A 25,633-nucleotide genomic window follows, 5' to 3' on the forward strand; every position below is an offset into this window, starting at 1 on the left:
CAGGGTATTTAGAATCAACTAACAGAAAATGAACAATGGTTTCTGTATAATCTCCTTGTCTTTAAAAGGTTTTTGCTTATACTATCGTACATAATAAAATCCAATAAGATACAACCTATTTAGACCAATGGAGACAGAAGAACAAAAGTTTGATGAGACTTTAAAACAAGATGATACTAAATCAGTATTACCTATTAAGATGTCATTTTCTCCAAAATAGCTGTTCCTATCATCCAATCTTCTCTGCCTCATTTCTGTTGAGCTCTTTTTCTGTCAGTAGCTGTCAGTTTGTCTTCTTCATTTTGTTCTCTGCTCCATTCGTTGTGGCCTCCCCGCCACTATTTCTGGATTCTTTGTATTTTTCTTTTTTAGAATATCCTGCAATACTCTCTGTAGAGTTGAACTGGTGGTTGCAAATTCCCCCAGATCCTCTTTATCCTGGAAGCACCTTGTTTTTCCATCAATTTCCAGGGACAATTGTGCAGGATATCTCAATCTGGGCTGGAGATTATTATCTTTCAAAGCTTGAATTATTTCCCCCCACGCTCTTCGCGATTTGATGGTTTGTGCAGAGAAATCTGCTGTAATTCTGATGGGTGTTCCCTTGTAGGTGGTCTGTTTCTTGTCTCTGGCAGCTTTTAATATTCTATTCTTGTATTGAATTTCTGGAATTTTTATTATTATATGCCTGGGTGTTGCTCTGTTTGGGTTGTAGGTAGCTGGGGTCCTGTATGCCTCATACATCTGAGTATCTTTACCTTTTGCTAAATTAGGAAAATTCTCCTGGATTATTTCTGTGAGTAGCTTTTATAGTTCATTTGTTTGTGTCCCTACTTCTTCTTTTATGTTCTTAATTCTTAAGTTATGGATCCTCGTATCATCTTCTTGTCTTTGTATTATTGCTGTTTGTTTCTTTGTTATTTTAAGGAAGTTTTTCATTTGATTCTCCCATATTACAAATCTGCCCTCCAGTTCAGATAGTCTGTCCTTAGTTTCTTTCAAGCTGTTATGCCAGTTTTTGATAGACTTTTTAGTTTCTTGGTAGTCCCTTTGAACCTGCTTCAAGTATTCTATGCTTTCTCTGTTTTCTCCATTAAACAATTCTCCCCTCTTTTTCTGTTCTTCCATTCCACCATCTGTTTTTTCCTGGGTGGTGCTTAGCGTTTCTCTAACTATTCTGCATACTTCTAGCTTCAGGTCATTGATAACTTCATTCCTGAACTGGTGTATGAGGCTCTCTAGATGGCGCTTTATGTCTATTGGTGCAGTGTCCGCTATTACCTGTTTCTCAGGATTGGGGGCTGAGGAGCCTTTCTTGTTGCTGCCTCTTCCCATATTCTCTGTTCCTTATATATGCAAGCTTATATAGGAGGCCCAGCTTCCCTCCCTGTCAGCCACAGCCTGATCGAATTGCACCAGTTAGGTATTCCTGCCCACCACAGCACACCAGGAAGTTCCAGACCAGGCAGCCTACGCGGGGCCTGCCCCTCCAGGCCACCGTCAGGCTCTGGGATCTGGGTTGGGCTAGCCTACTGGGTCCGCCGGCAGCATCACGCAGGCCAGGCACTTTTCACCAATCCCACCTGAGAGGGGGGTGTGTGGCTGAAGTCGCCACCGTGCCCTGCTCCCTCAGGACTGCCCGGGCCCAGAATGTCCTCCGCTGGAGTCAAACTGTGGTAGAGTGTCAGTTTCTCTCACTCACCTCACCACAAGTCAGTGCACGCCTCCCTGCCCATCCTGTTTTCGACTCCGTTCGCAGATTCCCGTTCTCAGAGCTTCTGCGCGTCTCTCTCCTTGCCGAGCCGATGTAGAGGCAGCCAGCCGCCGTGCAGCAGGAAACCCAAATCGCAGCTTCCAATGGCTCGGGCTCCAGCCTCCACACTGAGGCCCCTCTGTTCCTGTTCTAGCACCAGGACTGCATTCCAAGTTGGTTTCTCTCAGCCCAGTTCATTCCTGAGTCAGCAGAGCAAATCTCCACTGGCTTATGTCTCCTTACTCCACACCCTTCCTGACTTCTGAGCCCAGTCTTTCAGAGAGCCTCCGTAGTTGCTATTATCTGTCCGCCATGTTCTCCCGGCCCTACCTAGATATTCTCACAGGTCATATATTGTCTCCAATTTGAAGGAAGTCCAGTGCTAATAAGGAGATAGAAAAGAAAGTGAAGTTCAGTAGGTAGAGTCTGAGACTGGTAAAACAGTTCTAAGAAAGTTAAGGACAAGTGGTTTTAGAAGACTACCTTTAAGTTTTGTCCTCTATTACTCAAAGAAGAAGTTTCTGAAGATAGAAACAGTTAAAAGAGAAAAAGCTTTCTCCTGAAATTTATATATTGGTCTCCATGGAAGAACTAGAAAGTGTTAAATACCTTATATTACAAGAGAAATTCTCACAAAATACAGAAAAAATGGCAAAGGAACACAAAAAGAAAAAGAGAAATCAGGAGGGCTTTTCCAGGAGACACAACCTATGTGTAGTAGGAATACCTAAAACAAAGGATAAAGCAAATGAATATGAAACAATAATTTAAAAACTAATTGAAGAAAACTATCCAGAATTGAAGAACAAGGTAGGTTTACAAATGAAAAAGACTTGCAAGATAACTTTAAAATTTAATGAAATGAAAGCAACATCTAGCCATATTCCGGTGACTTTTTATAATTTCAAGGATGAAGGAAAAAATTTAGTAGTATCCAGTGATAGAAAGCAGGATGCCTATAAAGGGGCAAATGCCAGACTGACTTCATATCTTTCTCTTGCAATTTGAAATGTTAGAAGACACTGGAACACTACAGAAGTTTAAGGGAAAATAATTTTAAGCAAGAATTATATTCCCTACCAAGTTGTTATTTCTGTATGAAAGGAACTGAAAGACAATCTCAGACACTCAAAGGTTAAGCAAATATATCAACAAAGAGACTTTGAAATTTTTGCTGAATGATTCACTGCAGCCAACAGAGAACATTAAAAGTAACTAAAGAGGAAGGAGGCAATTATATGAAAAATTTGATGTAAGCACTGAAACTTAATAAGGGGCATAGAGTCCAAAATTGGTACATACAGGGTAATAAAACTAAATGCAAAAATATTTTTGTAAGCTGAATCTTAAATTTCCAGTTTATATAGTTTTAAACTGTCAAGTAGCATGCCAAATATTCAATGTATTGGGCAAATAAATGCTGTTTTGTTTTTGCCATGCAGTATTACAGGAAAAGGTGCTTGTTTTTAAGCCAAATATATGAAAAATAGAAGTGTTTGATCACTGTGGTAAGGAAAAATATAGTAAAGACATTCTAAATGTTAACCTGATCAAATTAGAAGATTGTACAGTTTTATTTCTTTTATGTAATCATGAAAGAAAAAAAAACTGGCAAGTTTGACCATAATGTTAATATTGATAGTGTAAGAAGAAAATTTTTAAGGACTAGTTGGAGAAGGGTACATAAAATTTGTCTCATTGGGAAAAATGTTAGTACATCAGGTCAGAGTTCATATAAGGCAATGTGTCATTGAGCTGTGGACAAAAAAGAATATATACATCCCAATCAAGTTTTGGATTTGAAAAGAAGTGAAAAACCAAGAAAAAGTAGCAAAAGAAAAACAGCAATGAAACATTAAAATTAGCATAAAAAGAATAACAAAGGATGAGGGTGAATTGTCATACTCATAAGTTGGTTAGATTTCCAATTAATATGATTCAGATTAACTCCCAGATAAATTTCTGATCCAAATGAGATACATTTGTATGAAAGAAAGATTTAAAAGTTTTAAAGATAAGAGAAACTCCTCAGGTCATAGAAATAGAAACATTTTTATTAGGTAGAAATAAGGCTATTACACAATATTTCACATTTAAAAGGCTTATGTGCTAAGTAACATGGCAGTCATGTTTAAGATCAGTGTTCAGTATCTTCATATAAGTGGCAGTTTTACTGCTATAACTGATATAGACACAAATATATAAAACAAACATTTAAATTTAGCGCATTTTATGTACTTAAAATTCATTGAGTAATCCTTCAATTAAAGAGAATGTTGGGCTGGGGATGTGGCTCAGTGGTAGAGCTTGTGCTTTGCTTGCACAAGGTCCTGGGTTTGATCCTCAGCAACACACACACACACACACACATGCACACGCACACACGCGCACACACACATACATGCACACACACACACTAACAATAATAAAGAGAATACATGTTTAAAAAAAAGTTTCGATCAGGCCAATATGGAATCTGTAAGCAAAAGTATCTTGAAAGCGTTGTGGTGTAGGTAACAACAAGGGCAAAGGCAGAGAGGAAGAATTGCAAGTCTGGAAAGATTGAAGACCAGAAAATGGTACCGCTTGGCTATGATTTAAGGCTCATGGAAATGCAAAGTAGGTGTTGAACATAAAACTTCTCATTAACATCTATTGCTTGGCACCATCTGTTGAAGTATAGAATAAAAATGCTCTTGACACCCAAACATTAAGACTGGGGCTCCTGACTTTGTGGTTAAGCATCTAAGACCTGACTTGAGCTTCAAAGTAAAAGAAGCAAATATTTTACTATACAAATTGACATCTTCTATTCTATAGTCCTTTAGATTACCAGTTTTCTGAACTTGCTGCTGTCACCATGAATTATTGCAATTGTAGGATTAGAAGGAAGGAGCAACATTTTCAAATCATTTGAGATACTAAGGAAGAACAAAGCCAAACTGGGCATTGCCCAAGTAAGTGGAGGCCATTATTCGTTGATTTAATCAATCAATATTCAATAAGTCCCTGCCATGTCACAGACACTGTTGAGTATTCTGGTGGTACTCCCGTGAGCCATGCAGAAAAGATTTTGCCTTCGTTGAACTTACATTCTAGTTAGAAAGACAAAAAATACATAAATTAACAAAATAGTGAAATAATGTGACTTCAGATAGCCTTGTGGAGACAGTCAAGCAGGGTAGTGGATTATGGGACAGTGGTGCTCTATCACACGAATGGTCAGGGAAGATCTTTCTCAAGAAGTGATGATAAAGTAGTAGCCAAGATTAAAGCTTTCTCCTTTCCTATTGAAAACTAATTCAACCCTCACTGTTCTACCTTCCTTTGCCTAAGAAAAATGGTGTCCTAACTAACCCCACCTCCACTTTATATTGAGCCCATTGTGCTCCAGAATTAGTAGATATTACAGATAGACACATTGAAGTGACATCTTCTCTAGTAGTTTCTTAGTTCCTAAAGGGCTGGTTAAAGACAAATCCTCTCCATATGCTGCAATGTGTTAGAAGAAAATTTTAAATGATAATAGCTAGAGTCCTGTATATGTATAAACAAGACAAAGAGGGTAATATTTTTTTTGTTTAAAAACAACAATGGTTTATTATATATTTTTCTTTGTAAGTGTGAAAAATTTTTTAAAAACTTGTTTTAGGGCATATATGTATAATTCAAGCATTATCTTGAATTATTAAATTTTATTCAATTTTGGATGTTTGTTGATACACAAAATAATAGCACTCAGGAAGAACTACAACCCCCTTTTGTGGATACACAGAAGATTTAGTTGGGAAATCTAAGGCAAAAATATTTGGATCTACTCATTACATTATTTGATCTTATTATAGGGTTTTGTTTTGCTTTGCTTTGTTTTAGTTTTTGTTGCTGTGCTGGGAGTCAAACCCATGGTCTCTTACATACTAGACAGAAGTTCTGTCTTTGAGCTACACATAATACTCAAGCTAGGTGTTACTCAAGCCAACTACAAAAAATAGGTACTAAAAATGATCTCTTTCTCATTACAATTTATAAGTCTAACTACGCTACTCCAAACAGTGAACTGTGAGGACAAGTGCTAGATTTATTTTCTTCATAATCCTTTGTGGTGTGCCTTGATTGGCAGAGCTCAGGCAGGAAAGGCAGCATTGGGTTTTAGAGCTGCATGTGATTTGTTACAAGTACTATGCCGATACACTTCATTCAGCTTTGGTCTACAATCTCCCAACTCTTCACCTGAATTTCAGCATGGGATCTATGATTCTCTTTCAAACACTTGGGGAGCAGTGTCTCAAGGTCCTGATCATGGTTGGACTTCTAGAGAAGACAGTGTTGCTTAGTTATCCAAAGATATAGCTGTATAGCTCAAAGTCTAGAAAAGCGAAAACTCCAACAGTAGTTTAGCAATCTATTCTCAGCTTTGTGGAGTGTTGTCAATGTCAATAGACTTGAAATTCTATTCTTAGGTGTTTAAAGGTCATTTTTTCCATATACTTTTACTTTATATCCTAATCATCAATTCACCATGGTAGAGTGGCCACTCAGTGGCCTACTTTGGATTTTTCTACTGTATGATAGCCAGTAAAGAAGGTCATGTTATCCTGGGACTGGGAGGACCTAACAAGAAGCCAACTAGCCAGACTTTCTGATAAGCCTCACAAGCCTCATGGGCTCCAGGAAGAAAAAGGTCAGCACCTCTCAAGAACTGGCCATGCTGGGACTGGGAATACCCAACAAGAAGCCAACTAGCCAGCCTTTATGGTAAGCTGCACAAGCCACATGAGTTCCAGGAAGAGAAAAGTAAGATGGCGCCTCACATGAGCCTATCGGCATGCAGGTTGAGAATCAACACACTCCCCTAGTAATTGGTGAGTTCAGAGAACACTGAGTTGATAGCAACTAAGTTACGTAAAGCAACTAAATGCTTATATTGTTGGGTTGATTTTGCAGGTCGGGACCAGCAGTCTGAGCATCTCTTGGGAGGATGACAGTATGCAGTATAGCAAATATGGGGGATTTCCTTCTACCTTGTCTTTGAAATCCAATAGTGTTGTTTTGTTTTGTTCTGATTGTTTTGCTTTATTCAATATTGTTTTGATTGGTTTTATTCTGTTTTGTTCTTGGCTTGATTTTGCTATACCTGGTGAATGGACAATTATTGTGAAGATAACAAGATATACCATAACTATTGTTGTTTCCTTAATGTACTGCTTTGAAGTTCTGTACCAGCTTTGCTGCTTTGTTTTGATTGACTTTGTTGTGTTTTACTATGTTGAAAAAAGGCCATGTTATCAACAAAGAAGGAAGAATAATATACTATTAGCCAAGAGTCATGCAAAGCTTCCATGAATTTTGTGCTTGAATTTTTAAAAATTTATTCTTTGCTAATGATTCAGCAGACCATGATAAGTGATCTCTCTGCATTCCTAGCTTCTTATTCCATGCTAGTCCACCACACTAGCTCCTCTTCTTCTTGAGGCCACCATCTCTGTCTTGTCTAGACTAGCCGGGGTGGACATCTGAAGCAGAATGAACAGTGGCCATTTAGCAGTCTACTGGAAGGTGGCCAAGGCATTCTGGGAAGAGGTGCAGCTTTGCTGCATGGAACAGCAGGAACCTATGCAACTCAGTCTGCTCCACATCACAGGCTGCCCTGCTGTGGCCTCCTCCGCATTCACCCACCCTGTACATTCTGTTTCATCTAATCTTTGTTCTTTTGTGAGCAACATGTTAGTTCCGTTGTGAGCAACATTCTAGTTATATGATTTTAAATGTTTTTCTGTCTTTTAAGTTCAGAAATTTCACCAGGATGTACTTCCTTCGTATTTTTTCATCAATTCTATTTCATTAATGTAGTGTGTCCTTTCATATCTAAAAGATCTAAAAGTCTGAAACTCACGCCCTGAAACTTTTATTGGTCTTTCATTACTACTTCTCCGTGATTCCCTTTTTTCTTCTCTTGGGTCAGTGCTCCTTAAATATTAATAGTAGTGGATCAATCTTTCTTCTTACCCAGGATTTCTCTCTTGAAATTTTCTTTCTTACTGCATTTCATCTTCTAAAATATGAATCCAGCCTCAGCAGTAAGTACTGTTTTTGTTTTTACATTCCTCTAATGAATTTTTTAAAACTGAGGAATATTCGGGGGCTGGAGATTTAGCTCAGCGGCATAAGTACCTGCCTTGTAAGCAAGCGGTCGTGAGTTCGATCCCCGGTACCGATAAAAATGAAAAAGACAAAAAACAAAACAAAAAAAAAAAAAAACTGAGGAATATTTATTTTCAGTTCCAAGAAGTTTTGTCTGGTCTTATAATTGTATCCCTTTAAGAGTTTTACAACACCTTTAACCCAGGTCTTCTTCCATTTCCTGCATTAGCTTCCCATCCACCATAGAAAGCCACTGTAGCTTTATAATTTAGTCTTGTCCATAGTGGCTGTCATGTTCACAGTGAATGTCTGGGATCTTTCTCAGCCTTTTCATGCAGGTAGTGTGCTGCATTTCAATACCTCTGTGGATTTCTCTGGTCTTTATATAGAGACAATTAGAGCAGGCATTTTTTGTGAGTGGGCAGCTGGTGCTCGGCTTAGCCACTTAATGTAAGTGCCCAAAGGCCTCTCCATTCACAAGTCCAAGTAGAGGCAGGTTGACAGCAGCCTGATATGGAAACTACTTACCTAAAATGCCTAAGATTATCCAAGAGACAAGAGACCATTAGCAACTGTCATTGCTGCATAGTGTGAAAAGTAGAGACATCTTTTACTTTATTTTTGATGTATTCATCCAAATCTACTGACCCCCCCACCAACTGATATTTATGTCTTTACTTCTACCTGAATCTTCTTTCAAGAACCTGATGTCACACTGTCTATGGAAACTCTTCATGTTTGCAAGATCACTCTTTCCTTGACTTTTTCTAGATGTTTCTATTCTCCAGAACAGGAATGTGAAAGCAGGTCATCATCTTCCCAGAACGTACACCCTTAAGTTTTAAAAGCATTCCTGACTATTAGGAAGATAATACTTCAATAGAAATCATACTATTACTGTGCTGCAAATGACTTCTTTAGTAATAATATTGTTGTGGAATCTTGAGTTAATAAAAAATAGATCAGAATATGATCACACAAATATATAGTTTTTACAGCATTCATTAAATGCTTGCTTCCAATTTAGCAGTCTCATCATTAGATAGCTGAAAACTAGCTAAATTATTGGATAAATTTTATAAGTGATGTTAGCTAATATTTACTACATTTCTATTATGTGTCTGGCACCGAAATAAATATATATCTATAAAATTACTGAATCTCTAAAAACCCTTTGAAACAGGCACTGTTATTGCCAATATACAATATAAAAACCAAAGCCTTGAAAGAACAAGTTACTTACCAAAGTCACACAGCTAATAGGATTTTGATTTCTCTAAATGAATAATGAGTGATTTGAAAACAACTCGTGTCACACTTGTCTGCAGCCTCTACTCTAGGACCCAATAGATAAACAGCTATTAGAAGAAACAATGTTTTATCTCCATTTGAATCCCAGATCACAGTTTTATAGCTGAATGTTTTAAAAATGTTTTAATTATTAATAAAAGCATTAACAGACACTGAAATTTAAAAAGCAAATTCACAAAAAAATAACATGAAACTCTTTACAACAGACCAGACTCAGCCAAGAATCCACAGAGGAATAAAATGTTGCCTATGTCCTTCAAAAACAAATAATCTAAAGGAAAAACATACCCTAGCAATTAAATATGATGGTGTTTACTGGTTTTTAAATGTATATGTAAGGTGGTATGAAGTCACACAGGACAAAAGCATTAATTATCCAGTAGAATCATAAGACTTTTCATCTCATTATTCAACAGTAGAATCATATGTACAAATAAGCACTACTTAGAAATTTTTATTAGAAAGTTTATTACATTAATCTATAAATTTATTTGGTGATATAAACGACAATGTAGACTAATACTGATAAAAGTTCACCGTCTTTGGAAAATAGAGATATTCGACACTGCGAAAGCACTGTTTGCTGTAACCAAATAAATCCTAATGTATTTTGAATTTAAGATATACATATTGTGATTTTGGTCTTATCTCAAAATGAGTCCTAGATTAAATACTGACCTGGATTAAGCAGACCCAGTGTTAGGATAATGCTAAAAGGACTTTAAAAGGGCAACTTGTCATACAACTACAGTTAATAAGCAAGTGTCTGTTCACACCATGTGATTCACATTTCTATAGCTATGTACACTTCCATGACATAAGGCCTGTAAGACCCAAATAGCTCCTAAGTATTTAGTTTAAATATCAAGGGCATATTGCCTAGAGATAGAAGATTCATTATTTTAAAAAGCATCATCTTAAAACTCAATTTAAAAAATTTTTATTTCAGTGTAAGGTGGACTTCTAATATCAACATGAATTATATTGCTCTGACTCTTGAATATTCTGCTGTTTTTATTGCCGTGAAAACTGTTGACAAAACTGTCCTGCTTAGTTGGAACCTTGAAAACAGTATACAACAAAAATACACGAGTCCAAGACTCCAATAATATGAAACAGAGCATTACCAAAGTTTGGTAAGTCACTAACTTTTACAATATTTATGGTTTTTTTATATTTATGGTTTTAAAAAATTTAAATTTACCACTTCTGTGACTTACTGAGGTCAAGATGACCAAATTCTCATCACGTTGTTTGCGTTTCTCACAACACACGCTGTAAAACTGGATTTGGTTGAGACAGATTATACTGTCCTATTATAAAATTATATGGTTGATTTTCCTCAAATTGGTTAAACACATTATACTCTTAACATTACTATGTGCAATAGGGGAGAAACTAATGCCTAACAGTAAATAATTACGGAAGTTCCCTTATAATCATGTGATTAACCACAGATAACATGTTCTTATTAAAGCAAGCATGTGAGTCATCATTTGTGCAACTTTTGATGATTTATGTATAAAAACAAATACTTTTCAATTTTCTGAGACATTAACTTCTAGGAAAGAATAGCAGTTGAGGTCACATTCTTAAGTGAATGGCTGTTGCAAGGTATCCCTAAACTCATTCAGTGCTTTGACTCTTAATGAATAGAGGAGAGAAATTATATAAAAATATCTAAAAGTGTTGCCTTTCCACCAGACCTCCTAAACATAACACTAGTTTTACAATATTTAAAGTGCTACATCTGTTCTGATGCTGAAAAGTTTTGCGTGAACACTGATAAGAATTGTCTCATGTACAAATGTTTCAGGAGTAGCCCTGGGGAGTCCACATCTGTTGTCCAGACTTTCTTATATTACTGTAACCTTTGCACATGAAGTTTTCCTTTCTAAATAAGAGAATGAAAAAGAAACAGATTTTTAAAACTTATCTCCAGAATAATGGGGACACACCAACTTACCATGGAGTTCTGAAGTGATGCTCCTTTTAAAAGAAAGGGGAAATCCTGACTGTGTTTCTTACCTAAAAAAGGATTGTTGTGGCCACTGACCTATTTGAGGCCTCATTTGATGCCCATCCCTACAGTCAAGGGTCAACATAATTACAGGAATAAGTAAATTGTTTTTCATGTGTATTCCAGGGAATTGCCTATTTCTTTGAATCAATTTTAGGGTTTCTTAAAAGAAGCAGTCATCGCAGGAGTTAGTGTGCTAACGATATTTGTTGTGCTATCCATTTGACTGAACAAATCATCATGGGTGAAGTGTATGACATGAAAAAGCTGGATTTCCCAACTCAACTGGCAGAGACAATGCCTGTGGACACTACTGACACGTAGTATCTTAACAAATAACATTGATTCACTCAGAACATCATATGAGATTTTGTGACTTAAAAGATGGAAGACCACGTTTAACTTTTATAATTGCTTCCTTATGCAGCTTTTCAGCCTCTCTGCTTGTCATGTAGATCAAAGAAGGAAAACTTGGCTTTGCTGCACCATCTTGACATTCTTACAATGCAACTACTACTTCGGAGAGAAAACTGTTACTGTGTAAATGTGCACAGGACAAGCATCTGTTCTGGTTTGCTTGGAATAGTGCAGATGTTTGCTCATTGCGAGGTAATTATTAGTAATGTCCTCACTTTAAAAGTGCCCAGCTTGAATGGTCAGTTCTATGATGACCACAATTAGGGTCTCATGAAGATTCAACTTCGGTATTTTCCTTCTTCCTATTTAATCAAGACTGGAGGAACCAAAAGATCAAAAGCCAATTCATTTTGGGATATTAAGAAGCTATTCATCTATGGTTATGGTACTATTTTAGTAATGATTTTTTTTTAAGTTGTATGTTTTCATTTCTTCCCTTTATAAGAAAAAAACCATTTTAATCAAGCAAAAGATGAATGGCAATAATGCAAGAAACTATGAACATACAATAGATTTTCATTAACAATCCAAACACTACAAAACATAGAATATACAACTTAATGAAAATACAAATTAATGAAAAATGGGGTACATGTCATATTAGCAATGCAAAAGACCAGCTTAAGCATAGTTTCTCTAAATCTAATAAAAGGAAAGTGCCCCTTTTCAAATATGCACAAAAATATTTAGATCACTTTTAGGGAAAAATTAATCAGAACTTTCTGCTAGTTCTATATTACAGTACGTATTACTAAAGGTTTACAAAACAGAAGCATCTTTTTACATGTAAAATTTACAACTTTTACCAATCATTACACACTCACTCCATCCAGTCTGTCAAAAATAAAATCGTTTCCTTTTTAGATTCATGAAATAACTATCGATATGTGTCTCAAATGAAAATTATGCATGATGGGGACAGCGATCAGAATGTCATGGATCCAAAGTGGGCCGAGGATCACAGAAAAAGTCCACCCTTGCCCAGTGCATTCGTGTACTGATTTCTGCAATACTTCTACTGCTTCTAAAATGTTTCTAAATGTACATTTTCTCATTCTAAGAAGAACTCTAAATGTTTTCATTTAAATTTGCTATCCATTTCTCATTTTTTTCCCCAGTTTATCCAGCATGGCCACCTGACAGCATATTTCTTTCAGCATGCATGCAATTCCTTCAATTCTGAGTCCAGCTGGAAAAAATTAAAGACTCAACAATATGTTCTTTGTCTTTTATATGTTTAGTGATTCCCGCTTTTATGGTGCAAATTTCTGGTAAGCTGTATAACCCTAGTTGTAGCTCTATGATTCAAATGAGAAAAAAACTTAAGTTGTAATTTTCCAAGCAATAGTACCAATATCCACTGCAGCCCATGTCTCTGAAGGAGTTCTGCAAGTTCATGCTTTTAGCCACCATCTTATGGTAAGTCATGCTCCACGGGTGCAGTGCTAAAACTAACAAATAGGAAATCACTATGCTATCCCCTTCCAAGCCACCTGTGCAAAAAGCACCTACAATCAGCGCCTCCTCAGCTTTGAGCTTACTGATTCAAGTCCAACCACTGCCTACCAAATTGTTTAACATTCACGGAGGAGGCAAACTTGGATGGAGAAGGACTGAACTGCGGTTGTGGAAGGGTTCCAACGGTCACCCTGTAGTCCTTTGGTGTCATTCACTGCTGCTGCTGCTACTACTGTTGCTGCTGCTGCTGCTGCTGCCGCCGCCACTGCCACCATGCTCTTGCTCGGGGGAGGATGAACTGTCCCGGACTGGCAACAGGTCATAATGACAAGGGATGTGACTGTTCTTTGGGAGGTCATATGGATCCTGGGTGAGATGCCCAGCATTGCTGAATATTCCTTGGACGACACTGACTGTAGGTTCTGTGATAATCAGGGACAAATTATCAGCAAGGGAAATTTATTAGAAAGCATATGCCATTTCTTATAAATGTCAAACCCACAAGAAGTACATTTATACAAATATAAGTCAAAAAATATAGGTCAATACTACTTTCATAATAATATAGGACTGACAACCCTATAACTGCTAGACACTAATGCCCTCACACACATGATATTCGAAACAAAAGGACAACCACATGGTTAGGAGGAAACTGTCACATTAAAAAACCCTGGATATGAGTCACTCAAAACTCATTCCCTGAGTTGAATTCCTATCTTGCTATTTATGAGACAGTTTAAAGGGGTTATTGTTACTGATTTAAGATGAAAATAAACTTAGTTCAAGAAGAAAAAATAAATTGATTTCACTATAGTTTCTGTTTTAAAAAGAAATTTTGGCCAAGTGTGGTGGCAAATGCCCACAGTCCAGCATTTGGGAGATTGAGGCAGGAGGATCACCAGGAGTTCGAGGCCCATCTGGGCTACCTAGTGAGACCCTGTCTCAAAAGACCACACAAAAAAAGCCATCTTAATGCTTTAAAGATAACTTGCTGCTTTTTTTCAGTGACACACGTCTATGGCATAAAATTAACATCTAGTCTTTCTCTCTCTCTCTCTCATTCTCTCTCTCTCTGGTACCAGGGATCGAACTCATGACCTCATGCTTACCAGGCAGGCGCTTGTGCTGCTGAGCTAAATCCCCAGCAAACTGTCTCTCTTTTTTTTTTTTTTTTTTTTTTTTTTTTTTTTGTCTTTTTCGTTTTTATTGGTACCAGGGATTGAACTCACGACTGCCTGCTTGCAAGGCAGGCGCTTATGCCGCTGAGCTAAATCCCCAGCCCCAATCTCTTAATTTACAAGTTGTAGAGAAGTTTTCGAAGTAAAAATCATAAATACCAAGATACTGAGAGAGAGTCAATGATACAAAGAAATTAAACAGCCCTCTGCCAAGCTCACAGTGGCTGTGGTATGTTTTCTCTTTTCCCAAATGATATTCACAAAGGACAATCCATATAACTATAATTTTAAACTTAATTCTTACTGATTGGTACCAGATATGCCTCTGAGAATATTATAGCTATATTAGACTAGTTTAAAATAAAATGTTCCGATCCTGCTAAGAGCATTATATTAATATAATAAATATGACCAGGAAATGAAGCCACCTGTTCAATCTACTTAAAGCATTTGTTTCAGTTAACTCAATATATTAGCTAACACGATACATATGCAATTCTGCATGTGTGCTCCAATATTTACCATGGTTACAAAACAAAAGATGGGTGAGCAGGTGGAAGCTAAGAAACATTACTTTAAAATTGCTAAGTGGTATTTTCTCTGAAAAATTCCTTTGGTATCAATTAAAGTGATTATTGTACCTACAGACTAGATCTAAAATACGGGCCACTACAATTGTTCCTACCCCCCATCTGATATCTCTATGATTAGGAGAACTTACCAACTTCATAGACATTCTTGTTAGCTGAAGTTGAGCTATTGATCTCTGCGTATGGGGAATCTCTCCGTGCAGGTGACTTCATCTCTACATAGCCACACTCTGAATTTTTAGGGAGAAGTGCAGGCGGGTCTTTAATAGTGGCATATGGATTTTCTGAGCTGCTGAGGGAGCAGTTACTTGAATTATACTCAGAATTCTTCCCCAGATCTGTGAAGAGATTTGGAAGGCAAAAAAGCAAATGTTTTTTCATGGGCAACATCATTTCTTGGTAATAATTTACTTGGGTAGGTTGCTTCTTTTTCTTTATGACTGAGTCTCTATTACTATATAAATGAAAATAAATCTACACATTTTCTACTTATTTTTGAGCCAATTTTCTGTTGAATTACCCATATACCAAGTAATTTTAGCTCCTCTCTAAGGGAAGTACCAATGGAAACATCATAGATATGATTTAACTTTGATGATCACATTCCAATATAATTAATCACATTCAAATATAATTAATCCCATTCTGTTTCAGTAATAGAAGAGTTACTAACTGAAATCTTTGAATTTTCAGTCTAAAAACAGCAGTTAGGCGCATAAGCCTCAGGAGCCTTAGGAACCTTCAGGAGGGTTCTATTATCATGATGGGAAATACATTTGTGCTGTAATGATTCCCTGTAAAACCTTCACACCCTCAAACTGATTGTTTAAACCCATTCTGAAGAGAGACTTAAGTCGCCACTTAACCATGCTGATCTCTTTTGATTTCCCCTGCATTATGGTTCAGGTCAACAATGTCCCCTGAATGCTCATGTATTCAGAGGTGTAGCACTGACTTTATCGCTGGATTAGTGCACTGTTGAGTTCTGAGCTTAATCTGCTACGAGGTGCCTCCTCGCTAGAGGAAGTATCCCGAGCGCATGCCTTCGATGAGTCTCTCTGACTCTTGCTCTTTCCTTGCTCTGTTTCTTGGAAGTCATGAGTTGATTAATTTTCCTCTCCCACACCCTTCTGCCTTGTTGCTGTTCCTGATCATAGGCAGACGCCTCTGAAACCGTGAGTCCAAGGAAGCCTCCTCTCTGAAGCTGCAGCTGTCAAGTGTCTTGTCTCAGCAAGGAAAAGCTGACCAATACACCACACTCTTTCCTATTTTACATTCCTCTCTCTCTATAAGCTATGAGTCATTTCCTTTGCAAATTGAAACTTTTGTCTCCAAGACTTTTGCCCTAATAGGATCCACCTATGGTCACTCTCTTGAAACCGTCAAATGTGTTTGTGCACTGGTGTAGTAACACCACCCTGACACTTCTGCATGACCACTGCCTGGCCACTTTCGCTTGTTTAGAAAGTTATTCCAGTCTCTGAAATAATTTTTTTAAAAATATCATGATTCCAGTGTACTTATTTCTTTCTCAAATTTATGCCATACCTTTTAAGGATTTTCCCATATAGCTTCTCTCCAGTCCAAAAGCACCTGTGATAAAGGGAAGAAAAACATCCATAAGAATTGAAAGAAGGAGAAAATCTATCCAGCATTCCAAGATTGTGCAGAGAACCTCTAAGGCTTCTGCTTTCAAGCCTTTGTTCCAAACCTCTTGTGCCAAGTCAAGTGAACAGACATGTTTCACCTGATCATTTATAAGGGCTTGGCAACGTTCAGGGTAAAGCTGAGGCACAGAGAAAGATAAATCAGTACACATGTTTCCCGGCTAACCAGTGGAGAAGATTCAGCCAAGACTAGGACTGAGAACTCACTCCCAGGGGCAGCTCTTTCAAAGCTGTTGTGCTTTTTGAATTGCTTTCTCAGTAACTACTATGCAGTGATATGACTGCCTCCACTATCAGCATGCTTTCTAAAAGCAGGAAGCCTCAAAAAATGTTGATTAATGCTTCAGAGACCAATACAAGATCCTGATCATTTTTATTTAGCTTTTGTTTTAACAGTTGACTTTTCCAGGTAAGGAGGTGTTTTTGTATGAACCTACGGAGATAAAACAGTGGCCTTCTCGTTTTAAAATACCTGCCCTTTATTTGGCAGTAATGGTGGTGGGGTGGTCAGAAGAGAAATATTCTGCTTACATTTGGAAAAATGAAGTATGTTGGCCGTGAGAATATGCAATCACTGCCCGGAGATTTAGCTCAGTGGCCTATGTGCCTGCCTGACAAGCATGAGGTTGTGAGTTCGATCCCTGGCACCAAAAACGAATATATAGTGATTTACTGAAGTCAGGAAAGGCACAAACATCTTAAATATAACAAGCCTTTAATCACAAACTCTTAAAAATGTAATATTATAAATTCATTCCTTACAAATTCATATTATTATTACCAAGGAAATTACAGGATATTACCTAGCAAATCAACTAGTGTGTAAGTGCTAAACTGCATTGATTATGCTAAGTAAGAATCAAGGATTCTACTGGAAGTGTCTATGACAAAGAGGAAAAGACAATAGATTAGGAGACAAAGAGTTTACTGCCCATGTGACTTCAGGCCAGATGCTCAACTCTGAGTATCAATGTTCTCTTCTCTAAAAGGGAATACAAACTCTGCCTTCCAGCTTTATACCAATTGTTGTGATCATTACGTGAAGTAGAGCATGTGAAAAAGCTTTGTAACCTTGGAAGCAATCTATAAATGATGGTGTGTAAACTACTGTAACATTTAATGTGTTATACCACCCTCTGCTTCAGCCCCTATGTGAGCATTCCTAGACATCTTCGACAATCTTTGAAAGAAACTTCATCGTCTTACATTAACAGCAGAGAGCACTGACCTGAGATGAGTACTGAAAACATGTGTTTGAGCTGGGTAAGGACATGATACCCTAACTCTCATGGAGACATCCCCTGGGAATAGAGTTAAACCCAGGTTCTGATGGCAGTGTTCTTTGGGGCCACTGAGGAAAGCATGCTTCAGTGGAGAAAGAGTTTGACTCCCCTAAAGCTGGAAAGTGTGTCAGATACCAAACACTGGGGGACAGGAATGCTCTCTGGGGTCTGGTTGTGAAGAGTCTAGCCTGGCTCACATGGGAAGGGAAAGCTACACGGTTCTGCAGGGAGGCAGTATTCATAGTGAAGAATCAGCCTCATCAAAGAGCGATCCGGCCTTTAGGAGGTGATTCCTAAATCGTTGGAATACCTGTCCACTAAAAGTGTTTTTATTTATCTGATTTAGAGTGGAGAGTTTGGATCATGAAGTATCAACTGTTCCTCTGGAGGGGAGAGAATTTGTACTCACTTTTCTACTCAGACATTTCTATTTCTACAGTAAGAGCTGTTCCAGGCCTCAGATGGATGGGCTCTGTCAGGCCAGGGGAGTTTGACACTCATGGTGTCCACAGAAGAAGCAGGCTGGAGAGTCTGGACACCAGCTTTGAGACCTGGCTTTCCTCTGTCTTTTATGAAGTTTTAGACCGGAGAGTTAATCTCTCCATGCTTCTAGTTTATGCAACTTTCGAATAAGACTGGTGGGAGAGTCCACCCAACAGAGTTGGAATTTAGCATATAAAAACACAGAAAGATCAGTTACATTTGAAGTTTTTAAAAATTTTTCTTTCATTTAAAAAAAAATTTAAAAATATTTAATTTTTAAAAATTAGTTTAATAAAATGAATAATTTTTAGTGTATACTTCATGCATTAATTCTGATATATTTATATTATACTATTTATTGTTGGTCTGAAATTCCAATTTAATTGGGCTTTCCACCAAATAAATGTATGTAAAGGGTTGTTATTAATAAGGCGTGCATGCATTAATTATAGCAACAAGTTCCTCCCTGAAATTAAGGGTCACATGCCTGGAAACAGCACCACATACCCGTTGATGCCACCCTGGTGCAAGGATGGACAGCATCCCCACCCTTCTGCAGAAGTTCCATGTGCTAACAACTATTTTCACAATCAAGTAATGACAGTATTTTCTTTTTCACGCTAACTCTCTTTTAAGCGTATGATGGAGTGTGAGATCATAGCTGACTGAATGCAGAAGCAGATACAAGAATCCAGGTATTTTTCTCAAGTCAATGATTTAAAATTTTTCAATAATAGAAATGTAAACCAGTGCTACTTTTCTCACTGACTTTTAAGGGGATTGGAAAACTTTATTTTTATAACATGTTTTTTGTCATTTTGAATGATGCTGCTTTTAAATAATTATTTCAAAATGTTTTCAGTTTTAATTTGTAATATTTGTTAAATATCAATAGATTCTTTGTATTAACAGAATTACTTTGAGTACTTCAATAATTTTTAAGAGCATCAGGAGATCCTGATGCTTAAAAGTTTGAGGATCACATACCTATCCTCTCTTGATACCTGTATTTGCCTCATCTGATGTCAAGTGTGATGCCTGATACTCAAAAAGCACAAGGAAGCACTCAAAAAGCTAAGGCAAGAGGATCGCCATGAATGCATGGCCAGTCTGGACTACATAGCAAGACCCTGATCCAAAAACAAAACAAAACCAAAATAAAAGAAACAAAGAGAAACCCACTGTCTGGCGTCACACTGACAGGGATGAAATGCTAGCCTAACTTTTTACAGGCTACCAGGTCTTGTGCAAGTTATTCAAGCTCTTAATGATTCAGTTTCCCGACTGTCACACAAGAAATGACAAGAATTCTAGTATTCTAATACGAGTATTTAGTCGAGTAGTGTACTTGTGGAAAATTAAGGACATTATTATGTATATGTCTAGAGTGTAAGCTACAGGCAAACAGAGGTATTTGTCTCTTCATCCACTCCTGGCTGGAATTAGGAGCTCAATAAACACTGAACAGAGAAAGCACTTTGAACAGCAGTAAGCCCTAAAGTAACTGTCAGGTGTGATCCTGCTATTTTGTTTTCCTGTACTCATTTGCATTAGACCACAGTGACGCAAGCACCGCTCGGTCCCCATGCAGGTGAGGCCAAGGTACCGGCCGCCCTAGTCACGCCTGGGGGACGCACCAAGCTCGTTGAGGTAGCCACCATGTTTCCAGTCTGCCGGCAGCGTCCCGGTGCAGTCCACCGCTGGGCCGCGCTTCCTAGAGTTCATGTTTTTAAGATTCACAAACAGCTGATTGTTCTTTGACTGTTAAAAACAAAAATGATAAGACATTTAAAATGAGAGTGCAGCGTGGTGCAGCACTCTGTGATCTGTCTGGGGAAAAGCAAGTCCTCAGCTCACAGAGCTGAGCAAGGGGCTGGAGGACATTTCCTGGAGGGCAGAAGGGGTGCAGGTCCTAACTTAGGCCATCGATACTTTTCATGATCTGAATGTCTTCATTTCACTCCGTTTCCTTGTGTCAATTAAACTCTGCTTATGCCTACATCTGTGGAAGTCTAAATTGAAGAACAATATAGAGTCTTGATCTAAGCCTTCTTATCAAACTCTGTATAATCCAGTGTGAGTCCAGGTAACTCAGCAGTTTTCCATAGCAACATGAGAGGGGATAATCTTTACCTTCCTTCCTAACTAGCATGAGAACAAAAGGCTTGGTGGCTACTAACATCTCTGGAGAATACAAATGCTATTTAACAATGAGGCACCATAATTAAAATCTTGATGCATTAACTTAATGACAATGGGATTAAGTTAATTAGCTTTATTTTATTCTAACAGAGAGATGGACTTTCAGGAGCCACTCACAGGAAATTGAAAATATAATTGGGATATGATTGGAAGGGAGAAATGTCTGGGGTTCAGAACACTATGGGGAGGACCTGGGGTACGGCCCCAGCTGGGTCTCTAAGCCTCTGTGTGCCTCAGCTTCCTCATTTGTAAAATGGGAATAATAATCACTCTTGATTGGCATGAAGATTAAATAATTTCATGTTTATAAAGTGATTAGCTTGTAGGCAAGTTTTGACCTAGAAAGAGGCAGTTTCAGACGACTCAATCCAAATAAGTACATATTGTCATTGTTGTTACTGAAATATAAATAGGAAAGAAAATAAGACTTGATCAGAAAAGATGATGATTTTATCTAAGGTTTGTCATGGTTTATGTCGGTGGCCCCCAGGCCTCATGCATTTGCATTATGCATTTGTGATTGGTTCCTTGTCTTGCTTGGATTGATGGTGTCAGTGCTACACCCAGATAGCGGGGAGCCACTACACAGTGTAATGGCAGGAAGAAGGCGTGTCTTGCTCTCTTTTGCCAGTTTCTGCCCTGCTGTTTTGCAGCCGCCATGAGCTGCGGCCCTGCCATGCCACCCTGCCTTGGAGCCAACTGAGTATGGACTGAAACCTCCAAAAACTGTAAGAAATAAACCAACTTGGTGCATCAGGTATTTTGTCTCAGTGACGAGTAAAAAGTAACTAAGACAGGGTTGATGCTTCTATTCATCTTTTATGCTTTTATGAATGTCCTTAGGAGATGTTATTTTAAAACCTCACATAAAGTTAAAAACTTATAAGAGGTATAATGCAAATGGTAAGGATTGTACAGATAGGAAGATTTTCTCACATAGCATGTCCCATTCAGCAGAGGCCAGGGGTTTAGAGTGCTGAAACTCCCTGTCACTCAGCTCTTCCTCCTTACCCCTGAGATGCTGAGATACACACAGAGCATTATGCAATCCCTGTAAGCACAGGGATCAACAGGCAATACATGCAAAACACCTAGGTCAGAGCCTGGCAAACAGTGGCCCTCATCACAGGCTTGCTCTCTGAGACCTGACACATCTCTCTGTACCTTGGCGATGGTCATCCTGTCCCTGTTGTTGATGTGAGGAGATGTGGCACACTGAGCAAGTGTGTGATAGCTGGGATTGGTGAAGTAGTGGCTGCTGGCATTTCCACCATTGCTGTGGGGCAGGGTTTCTGCAGAAAGGAAAGGAAGTGGTTATGACAGCAGGCTCCCCTAAATCCATATGGAAAAGGATATCAAAATAGCAGAACCAATCTTTGGACTACTTCCATATACCAAGCCTGGGCGAAACCCCAGTCCTACGCAGCTCACTCAGCAAAGCTGCCAAAAGCAGCAGGTACCTACCCTCCTCTTCACCTCCGTGAAAATACAAACAGCTACTTCCAGGTTCAGGGTGTCTCAAGAGCTGGGGTGGCACCCTTTGAAGCTACTTCTTTCCTAACTCTCAACAACTTTTGATTTCTTGATGTGATAAGTCTACATGGCAGATATACTTATTTCAATCAGCTACTTAACGCACCTCCCCTCAAAATCATAATAAACATGTAACCAGCCTGAAATGTTTCAGTAATTGCTGAAAAAGTAAAGTTTTTCAGTTTTCAAATTCTTTAGTTTAAGCGTTCACTTCTTCAAATGACTGAATGTGTCACTTACAACCTTCTATTTCTCTTATGGGGGCTTGAGCCAGAAAGGAAGATTGAAAACAGCTTTTTTAAAGGACTTCTTGGTTACTGGTAATATCGAAAAGTAGTTTTTGTATAATTTGGTTTTCCCTTGTTAATGACTTGTGTTGGCCCAGGGAGAGGCAGAGGCCCTGAAGAAGGCACAAAAGACACAGAAGAAGTTTCTGTTTCCCTGGTTGGCTCTCTGATCTTGGGAAACTTTAGAGCCCCTGCTCCCTCTCTCCTCACTCATGTGTAACAAAACTTGGGGATGGCTTGGTGCACAGCGCACTTTAAATTCCCCAGAAACAAAGTAAGCTCACAGATGAGGTCACTTTAAAAACCCTCACAAAAAGTAACAGAGCTAAGAGTGTCCTATGTTAAGATGCAGAGCATCTCTAATAATGTATACCTTTTCTCAACAAGCAGTTCTCTCCAGGAGGACTGACTGTGACAAGGGATGGCAGAGCCAAACACCCAATGTCAAAGAAGCAGGACTCACTCTCCAAGGAGTCAGACCCCTCCAGGACTCCAGGCTGACCTGAAATGGTGTAATCTGCATTGATGACCCTCATGGCAGGGGTGTAGGTGACTGCTGGCATGCTTGATTCCTTGCCCTTCTGCTTGTGTCTATAAATAATGAACAGGGCTAAGAGGAAGAGAATGACAAGGATGAGGATGATGACTCCTGCGATGGCCCCGATCTGGTAGGAATCAGCAGGGAGGGCAGTGCTGGTTCGGCTTAAACTGTTGAGGTTCCCAACGATTATAACGCCAGCTATGGGAAAAGAGAGGTCTGGGTAAGCATGACAGTGCACTGCATAAATGTCTGATCTCTATTTACCAAATGTCTCCTACTGTGATAATGCCTAGGTATTATCGGTTCATGAAATGTTAATCTGGAAGCTTTTGGAAATAGAATAGGAAAGAAAAACAAACATTCCACATTTTCAGATGTCCTAAAGAAAGGCTATTCCCAGAGAAAGGCAGCCCTAAGTCTCAAAAGGACAAGAGCTGAACCCAAGAGTCACAGCTGGAGTTTGCAAGCTTCTCAAAGATTCTAAGTTAAACACTCAGACGCATGACCAACTTGGGATAATTATCTAATTTTATTTTGCTTTGCTTATTATTCAATATTGAGTATATATGGGAATAAATCCTAAAATGTCTAACTGTCTAACTTAATCTCACGTTTATCCTTAATATTTCTAAGAGTGATCATCCTTACTAACAAGATAGCTCCATTATGGATCTAGTCCATTAGCTAATTCCAATCAGCTTTTAACCTCAGAAGACACTGTCTTGTCTAAAGTTATTTTTCATGACATTACTATTTCTCCTGAAAATACCTGATATCACTACACACTCTTACTAATTAAACTAAAAATTTAGCTTTACACGGTTCTTCCATTAAGTGAAGACGCTAAAGGTACAAGAGAAATTAAGCATCTGAACTTTTCCTAGAGCTCTAAAGCTGTGATTTCATCATCTATAAATGAGGAAAATGGTTTTCATATAGCTGCTTTTAGCTCAAATAAATATCCCTGTGACTTTATGGTTTTTAATTCTAGAAGATCTTGTTACAGGACAGTAACAATAAGAGCAATGAAGTTATTGTCATGAGATTACAATGCATTTGTAATAATTACACAATCACAAAATATAACACCTAATTGAAATTGCAACTGAATACAAATAAGAAGCATGTAAAAGTTATTTTATAAAAGGATTTAAATGTAGTAATGTGAGTGCTTACATGGTCCTCAGTTTAAGACGATCCTACCTACAATACTTAGGAATTTTCTTAAGGCTTCTATTGCCCACTTGTTTATTGTCATCCTGGAAGGCAGCTTCACAGCCAGCAGAAAGACTTTCTGGAAACCTCCATCTACCCCACATCAGAAATGTCCAGGGCAGACTATATATGTGACAATATACACAATACTTATGATACACTCCTATCTGAAATATCAAGGTAGGAATCTTGGTAAAATGCTAATCAATGCCTAATGCATGACCCAATCATTCTATTCCTAGACAGTTATCCTAAAGAAATGAAAGTACATGACATACAAAAGTAAGTACACTATTATAGACAACAATTTAATCTGTAGTAGCCAATAATGGGACTTCAAATGTCCCCAACAACTGAATGACTCACTAAATTATGGTGTATCCATAAATGAAATAGTTCTCAGCAACAAAAAGAACTTCTGATTTCTAAAACAACATAGTTCAATTTCACAATAATTATGCTGACTGAACAAACATTGACATAAAGGAATACAGTATTAATCTATTTATATGGAATTCTACAAAATACAAGCTAATCTATTGTGACAAAAAGTAGATTGGAGGGGGGCTAAGACAGTAATGGCTGTAAAAGAGGTGAACAAACTTATAGAGGATGAATATTGTCATAATTATAGTAATGGTTTCATGAGCACATGCACATTTTAGATTTTATCAAATCATATACTTCATGTATATTGCATATTAATTCATATATCAATGAAGCTGAAAAAAATCATAGGCCCAACAGGAAGTTTTGGAATAAATCTATCATCAAAGATGTGACATAATTTATATAATAGCTATATGACTTTGGAAAATTATATAATCTCTCTAAACCTTAGTCTCTTTATCTGTAGGACAGCAACACTAAGGCATCCACCTGCTACTAAATAAGTAAAATAAGGAACCAATTATGCCATAAGGAGTTACAATGAAGACGGCACAAAGTAACACAAATAAAAACACACAACTCATTTAAGGTACACAAGAAGAGGGGTAGTCACTGTACACTAATCATCTCACCTTGATCACATCGTGCGCCCTTCCATCCCGGGCTGCAGTAACAGGTCCCAGTGATGTGGTCACAGGTGGAGTTGTTCAGGCAGTCACATATCTGGCGACAGCCGTAGCCATATGTTCCTGCAGGGCATTCTGGAGAAGGAGATTCAGTCAATGCAGCTTCCCAGTTTTGGGGACCTGGGATGACACTGTTTTTTTCTGTGTGCCCCTGCACATCTGGAGATGAGCACGTGCAGGGGGTTCCTGTTCAGGCAGACTTGTGCAGCCCAGGGTGTCCCTCAGCTTCACAGCATTCCTTGCATCAGGATGGGTCCCTCCAGGCTGCACAGGGCTAGGAACTGTGTGACTTAACACTACAGCTCTTGATACAGTCACACCACTTCACTGATGTGTGCACAGTTTGTTGAGTGCCCAGGGAACAGTGTGGATTAATCACGAAGAGCAGTTTGAGATGACTTCCTCAGGCAAAACTGTGGGCTGGGAGGGAGCTAGACAAGAGTGTCAGCTAGAGATACTTCCTTAACAGCATACA

At 38.3% G+C, this 25,633-nt stretch overlaps 1 protein-coding gene across 7 annotated transcripts in view; it reads right to left on the reverse strand.

The window, feature by feature from the left end:
* Positions 1-9,313: 9,313 nt before the first annotated feature.
* The window catches only part of Megf10 (multiple EGF like domains 10), a 169,308-nt gene continuing 152,988 nt past the window's right edge, over positions 9,314-25,633 (reverse strand). For 5 of the 7 annotated variants that reach the window (XM_063232420.1, XM_063232421.1, XM_063232419.1 and 2 more), the window contains 7 exons: positions 25,105-25,233; positions 22,700-23,065; positions 21,671-21,798; positions 19,942-20,065; positions 16,420-16,464; positions 15,003-15,209; positions 9,314-13,522 (listed from right to left, as the gene is read on the reverse strand). In XM_063232420.1, the coding sequence (XP_063088490.1) occupies positions 13,308-13,522; positions 15,003-15,209; positions 16,420-16,464; positions 19,942-20,065; positions 21,671-21,798; positions 22,700-23,065; positions 25,105-25,233 (1,214 nt within the window). In that variant the 3' untranslated portion in view covers positions 9,314-13,307. The remainder of the gene's footprint in view (positions 13,523-15,002; positions 15,210-16,419; positions 16,465-19,941; positions 20,066-21,670; positions 21,799-22,699; positions 23,066-25,104; positions 25,234-25,633) is intronic. The other 2 variants (XM_063232423.1, XM_063232424.1) reach the window with 1 other exon arrangement.

This window comes from Cavia porcellus, unplaced genomic scaffold, assembly GCF_034190915.1.
Source record: "Cavia porcellus strain 051 isolate PalLab524CR breed Dunkin Hartley unplaced genomic scaffold, mCavPor4.1 scaffold_21, whole genome shotgun sequence".
NCBI lineage: Eukaryota > Metazoa > Chordata > Mammalia > Rodentia > Caviidae > Cavia > Cavia porcellus.